Source organism: Sardina pilchardus, chromosome 6 (assembly GCF_963854185.1).
Source record: "Sardina pilchardus chromosome 6, fSarPil1.1, whole genome shotgun sequence".
Classification (NCBI taxonomy): domain Eukaryota; kingdom Metazoa; phylum Chordata; class Actinopteri; order Clupeiformes; family Clupeidae; genus Sardina; species Sardina pilchardus.
In genome coordinates this window covers 22,813,186-22,819,712 of record NC_084999.1, presented here as the reverse complement: position 1 = coordinate 22,819,712, position 6,527 = coordinate 22,813,186, and the positions used below count along the sequence as shown (strand labels likewise).

General features: G+C 47.8%; 1 protein-coding gene across 1 annotated transcript in view; it reads left to right on the top strand.

Moving 5' to 3' along the window:
- atp8b2 (ATPase phospholipid transporting 8B2) overlaps positions 1-6,392 on the top strand; it is a 68,836-nt gene extending 62,444 nt beyond the window's left edge. Inside the window, exons 27-29 of the mRNA XM_062539100.1 lie at positions 874-1,004; positions 1,786-2,364; positions 2,764-6,392. Of these exons, the coding sequence (XP_062395084.1) occupies positions 874-1,004; positions 1,786-2,364; positions 2,764-2,862 (809 nt within the window). The 3' untranslated portion in view covers positions 2,863-6,392. The remainder of the gene's footprint in view (positions 1-873; positions 1,005-1,785; positions 2,365-2,763) is intronic.
- Positions 6,393-6,527: the final 135 nt, after the last annotated feature.

Below are 6,527 nucleotides of genomic sequence, written 5' to 3'. Positions count from 1 at the left end.
GAAGGGGCAGTAAGGTGTCTCCTATGGCTGTGTCCAGGGAAGGGGCAGTAAGGTGTCTCCTATGGCTGTGTCCAGGGAAGGGGCAGTAAAGGTGTCTCCTATGGCTGTGTCCAGGGAAGGGGCAGTAAGGTGTCTCCTATGGCTGTGTTTAGGGAAGGGGCAGTAAAGGTGTCTCCTATGGCTGTGTTTAGGGAAGGGGCAGTAAAGGTGTCTCCTATGGCTGTGTTTAGGGAAGGGGCAGTAAGGTGTCTCCTATGGCTGTGTTTAGGGAAGGGGCAGTAAAGGTGTTCATACGTAACTTTACGTATGAACATGTTTTAAAAATTCTGAATCCGCTTTATGGGCCAGGTAGAGGGTGTTCTATCACAAGGCAGTTCAGTGCAATGATGAATGTATTAATAGCAATACTGTAACTAAGATGTAAGTGTGCACACACTTACTCGTTTCAGGGTATACGAAAACATGTGTATGTTTCAGCATCATATAAAAGCATCGCACTGTATATGATTAAATTCTTTGTGTGTGTGTGTGTGTGTGTGTGTGTGTGTGTGTGTACACAAAGTGTCCACTGGGCCTTCCCTTTGTTTATGATCATTTAGTCATATTCTTCTCTAGAGAGTGAGGGAGAGGGAGTGAAGGTGAGGGGTGAAGACAGCACGAGTCAGTGTTGAGTTATGGGGGAAATACAAGAGGAAACATAAAAGATTAAAGCCCAACAGTGAAAACAAAACAAGTCAAATGCACTCGTACTCTCACTTAAACCTCCCTCCTCCAAACATCCCCCTCTTCTTTCTTGAATTTCCCCTTGGGGATCATTAAAGTATCTATCTATCTATCTATCTATCTAATATAAACATGCTTCTGTACGAACAGGAAGTGCCCAGAACACATTAGAGCAGCCAGTGGTGTGGCTGACCATCGCCTTGGCGACTGTGATCTGCATCGCTCCTGTTCTCGCCTTCCGCTTTCTCAAACTGGACCTGAAACCTCAGCTCTCAGACACGGTGAGAATACCCCACACACACACACACACACACACACACATACGTACACAAAACCCCCATTATGCACTGTACTTACAGTACCTAATCTAGGCATTGAAGCTACAAAGAGATACAGCAAGTTTGCTATATTGGTATCCATCCTCAGCCATCCAGTACTTGACCTGCCAGTTCTTGCTCTATCAATGGTTAGCCAAACTGCCCCAGCTTCTGCGTGTGTTTGAGTCTGTGTACACACAAATGTTTGCCCATGCCATTTCATCGGCCCTCCTCCGTTAGATCAGCTGCAGCATTCCAGTAAAAGCACGTCTGCATCACAGCTGTAAACGTGCGGCTGTCAATAAAATCGGACGTCAGATGTGTGTTAATGGAGGTTAAGGCATTTGTCCAAGTTTTAGTAGGATGGTGAAAAGTGAAAGTCTGAGTAGGACTAGGTGCAAGTTTGAGTGATGAAGCACCTTAACAGATTGCCAGGAATCGAAATACGTCACAACAATTCAGCTGAAAATAGCCCCCTGGTCAAACAGTAACAGTCTCTGGCCATCCCAGCTGTGCCCATCTGTGTTCTGAACCGCAATATCCCCTTCATTTCTGTCCTACTCATTCATCCCTTTCTCCTGTCATCTCGTCTTTCATAATACCAGTTGATCATTACTGTCTTCATATGCCTCCTAATCTCTCGCTTTTCCCCCCTCTCTCCCTTTCTTTCCTTCTCTTCTTTCCCCTCTATCTCTCCCTCCACCTCTCTCCCTCTCTCACTCTCTCTCTCTCCATCTCTCTGCAGGTGCGCTACACCCAGCTGGTGCATCAGAAGAAGCGCAAGCCCGGCGGGCGGGACGGGCGCGGCGTGGGCATCTCGGGCGTGGGGCTGGGCGTGGGGGCGCTGGGCCGCCTGGGCCGCAGCGCCTCGCGCCGCTCGGGCTACGCGTTCGCCCACCAGGAGGGCTTCGGCGAGCTCATCACGTCGGGCAAGAACATGCGGCTGAGCTCCCTGGCCCTGGCCACCTTCGCCTCGCGCCACAGCTCCAGCTGGATCGACACGCTGCGCAAGAAGAAGCACGCTAGCTCGGCTAACGCTAGCATCAACTCCGCCAGCGCCAGCTCTTCCAACGACGGCGCTAGCTCCGTGAGCGCTGGCGCTAACGGACAGCCTCACGCGGCGTCGGCGCCGGCCCTCTCCAACTCCTCCTCGCTCAGCGGCTCGCAGGACGCGCCTCCTGAAGACGTGGGAGTCTCGAACGCGCCGGAGGGGGGGGTCGCCAGAGACGCGGGTCACAGTGGCACGACGAGCCACGGCAACGGAGGCACTCTGGTCACCAGTCCTGAAGCGGAGATCGGAGGGTGCAGTCTTGGGGCAGTGCAGGTTAGAGACCAACACACACATACACACGCACACACACACACACACACGCACACACACACACACGCACACGCACACGCACACACACATGCACATACACACACAGAGAGAGACACACACACACACACAGAGAAACACACACAGAGACACACACACGCACACACGCGCACACACAAGCACACAAACACGCACACACAGACACACACACACACACACACACACACACACGCACACACAGACACACACACACACACACACACACACACACACACACACACACACACAGAGACACCATTATGTATGCAAACATATACACACATACAGAAATATCATAACATTCATATACATTTACTGTAGTTATGCTGTGTACACATGGTCTGCTCTTTGCTCTTTGGTCCATAGGAGGCGCTGTTCGGCTGGAGGGGAGTGGGAGCGCGTGTGAGCGGAGCCAGCAGCCCAGGCCCGCCCCCCATCATGGAGGAAAGTAGCCCGACCGAGTGACCAGCTGATTGACAGGCCAATGAGCCAATTGAGGGGAAAGAAGTCAGAGTGAGGAGTACTCTGGATTGCCATTTCCCGCGCTGACTGAAGTTGGTTACCTGCTCATTGGACGAGGGGAGGCCGGGATGCAGCATTAGCCATTTAGACCGGGAGACTGGTGCGTGTGTGTGTGTGTGTGTGTGTGTGTGTGTGTGCAGACACACACAAAGACAAACACACACGTGGACTTTGGTTGTGGACGTGGTTCGAGTATTGTACACACTACCAAAACAAGACACCTATGTGCTTTGCATTGCAGCAAACAAAAAACTTGAAGTAAACATGTGAAAACACTGTTACTCATCATCTCTCGTTTCCCACACACTGCACACAGTCACACCTGTGGCCTGTGGTGTTATGTATTCAAACATATCTAAGGATCACCTGTTCCCCAGCCATTCCTACAGACAAGGTGATGTGTACACCCCCCCACCCCACCCACCCCCACTCCCCTAATAAGTCAGAGCGATGTCTTGCTAATAACTGGGCGAGTGCCAGAGTTCATCAACAATGGAACAGAAAGGGAGAGTCTCTAATAGAGAGGATTTCCTGTTTGTTTGGCTGGTTCAGTGACTTCAGCCTGGAGAATGTTTTGGCCATAGAGGTGTGTGTGTGTGTGTGTGTGTGTGTGTGTGTGTGTGTGTGTGTGTGTGTGTGTGTGTGTGTGTGTGTGTGTGTGTGTGTGTGTGTGTGTGTGTGTGTGTGTGTGTGTGTGTGTGTGTGTGTGTGTGTGTGTGTGTTCTCTGATATTTAACTCAAGGCTACTGTTATGTAAGGGATAATGTATAGAACGCTGGTCATTATCAGGAAAATAAGTACCGACAGTGCGAACCGGTCTTGTTTCGCCCTGAAGGTACTTCATTTCCTGACAATAACCTGCGTCCTGTACATTATCCCGCTTATTATATGGCTACTTGCCAAAACGAGAAAAGAAACGTACCACAGTGTGTCTGTAGCAATGACTTACAGTAGCTACCGTTTTGTGGCTTCCGCTAACAAAATAAATAGTGCGCCACACAAATAGTTTCAGATGTTGCTTGGCAACGTCTAACTAGCTGTCTTTCACTTTCAATGAAATTCCATTGCAGAGTGATATGAAAGACCTGAAGTAGAAGCACAAACTCTGTTGTCATTGACAGCGGTCATTATTTTTTCCAGAGGTCCTCTATCAAGAAATAATGACCGGTAGAACGTCGGGAAATCCCATTCAAGTCAATGGAGCATTCTACTTGCATTGTGAAGAGCCGTATAATAAGCACCCATAGTCCACCATCACAGCCTCATTTCACTCCGGTTGTCCTGTTCAGATAAACAACAGATCCTTTACAACTTGGATTGTGATCACTCTGTGCTTCTGTACATGTGTTCATTGTCTGTGAAATTTGATCTTGAATTTGAACTTCATCTCCATAGCCTTTCTAAAGCCTTGCAACACAGTGTCCAAAAAACTATGTGGTAAGACCCTCCACTGCTTTCAAAAGGACCTTGACCCCCCCCCCCCCCCCACACACACACACACACACACACCCTTGACCCCCCCCAGCAATAGCTTGTTCTGGTGTAGTTGGTCTTTAACAGACCTACTGTTCCATTCATTCTGCAAAGGCTTTCCGTTTCCTGGGTGAGAGAACATACGCTTGCCTAAGCTACCCATTCATTCAGACGTTTCAGCTTCACATTTGATGCTGTGTTAGATGCCGTTTAGATTGCTGGGTGTGTTTCAGAGGTACAAATAAGAGGGGAAGACTGTATGCACACCTCACTAAACTCCGGTGATCTGTTAATCCTTTTAGCAACAGCTTTAAAAGGTATTCATATCACGTCTCCCCACCCTTGCTAATGTAGAAATGCACACAAAGATATTTTGGTATTTTAATGTCCGAAAAATGGACAGTGGAGCTGTAACAATAACTGTGAAGGGATAGACAAGGTAGTTGGGCATTGACTACCTTGAGTATTCTGTAAACAGTGTTTGTGATGGCAAGGTACATCTCCCACAAAATGAAGTATCTGAATGATGAACTTGCTGCCTATTGGAGCGTGACCCATCACTCGAGAAGATGGACAGTTGGATCAGCCAAACCCTGGCCTCAGATGACTCTGGTGACTCCCATCGGCAGCACTGGACAACAAAGACTGGATGTAGACTGTGCTCTGTGTAAATGTGTGGATGTCCTCCGTGTGTGTGTGTGTGTGTGTGTGTGTGTGTGTGTGTGTGTGTGTGTGTGTGTGTGTGTGTGTGTGTGTGTGTGTGTGTGTGTGTGTGTGTGTGTGTGTGTGTGTGTGTGTGTGTGTGTGTGTGTGTGCGTGCGTATGTGTGTTTGCTCTTTATAGTTCTTAATGAGAACGTGTTAATTAAGGACTTGGCCAGGCTCCGATCCTCAGCCTGCTGCTTTGTTATTCGCCATATTGGTGCCTCCTGGTGTTCCTCTGTTTGCGCTGGCTGGACACCTCGTGCCAGCTCAAGTGGCTTTTGGGGTATATCTCTGGACATTCTCTACCGACACAGAGCACAGAGGTGTCGGGCATTCACAAGAACTCAAATCAGCCCTTAATGGACCATTGAAGCCAAGTCTCTCTGTTTCCACTGAGGGTATATGCCAACATGCTAGTCTGTGCAGGGCACTCATTTTTCCCCAATATGTGACTGTAAAAAAAAAGCCTACATCCTTAATACATGATAAGTGCATTCAGAAGATGAAGCATTAAAAGCGTTGCTATCAAAATATAAATCTTGTATGGCTCTTTCCAGCAATATCTGTGTGGTGTGAATGTTTAGGAACACACTGCTTAAATGTGTGCATATTTGTAGCAATATATGATTAGTTAAGTGATTAAATGATTTTAGGAGGTGTTCAAAGTGCTGTAATTCATAATAAATGCCTTACAATGCGATGGGAATACACTTATTATGCGTTATAGCTGTAGGCTTTATAAATGTCTTGATTGTGTATGGACAATAATGTTAAGGGAAAGGGGAACTGATGGATTTCTGATGAGAGAAATAGTGTTGTGAGAGTTATTATTTTAATATGGAGACGCTTGCTTATGCACAAACTATTACAAGGACTGAGCTCCACTCAATTACCCTGACCCATCCTGAATGTGTTCCACTGTGGCCAAACAGACGTATGGACAAAAGCCTAAATGTCAGTTGATGTTGGTATGATGAACAACAGCATTCATTATTAGCCTCCTAGGAATATAACCACCCAATTTGAATATGAAACTGGCCTGCGGTAGTGGAACGTTGCGCTTACTCATCCCCATTAGCCTACACCAAAACACCATATGTCATATTTTCAGTTGAGCCCATGTTTCCACTGTAAATGTCTTCAAATACGTGAACACAAAATACCGGTCGATTGAGTGGAGAGTGATGTGTTCCAAACGTTATGCAGCCGCACTATCGCGGGTGAGGGAGTCTATCACATCCTGTTTGGGAGGTACCCGGAGTGGCTTTGTATAAATCCAACCAATTCATGTTGGATTACGTGTTGGAAGGTAAATGAAATAGGCTACAGTCAATAAACTATCCGGATTTTCTAGCTCACGTGTTTGTCGACTGCACTTGTGTTTGTGAGTGTGTGTGCGTGCGCGCGCGCACGAGCGGGGATGGTGGTGGT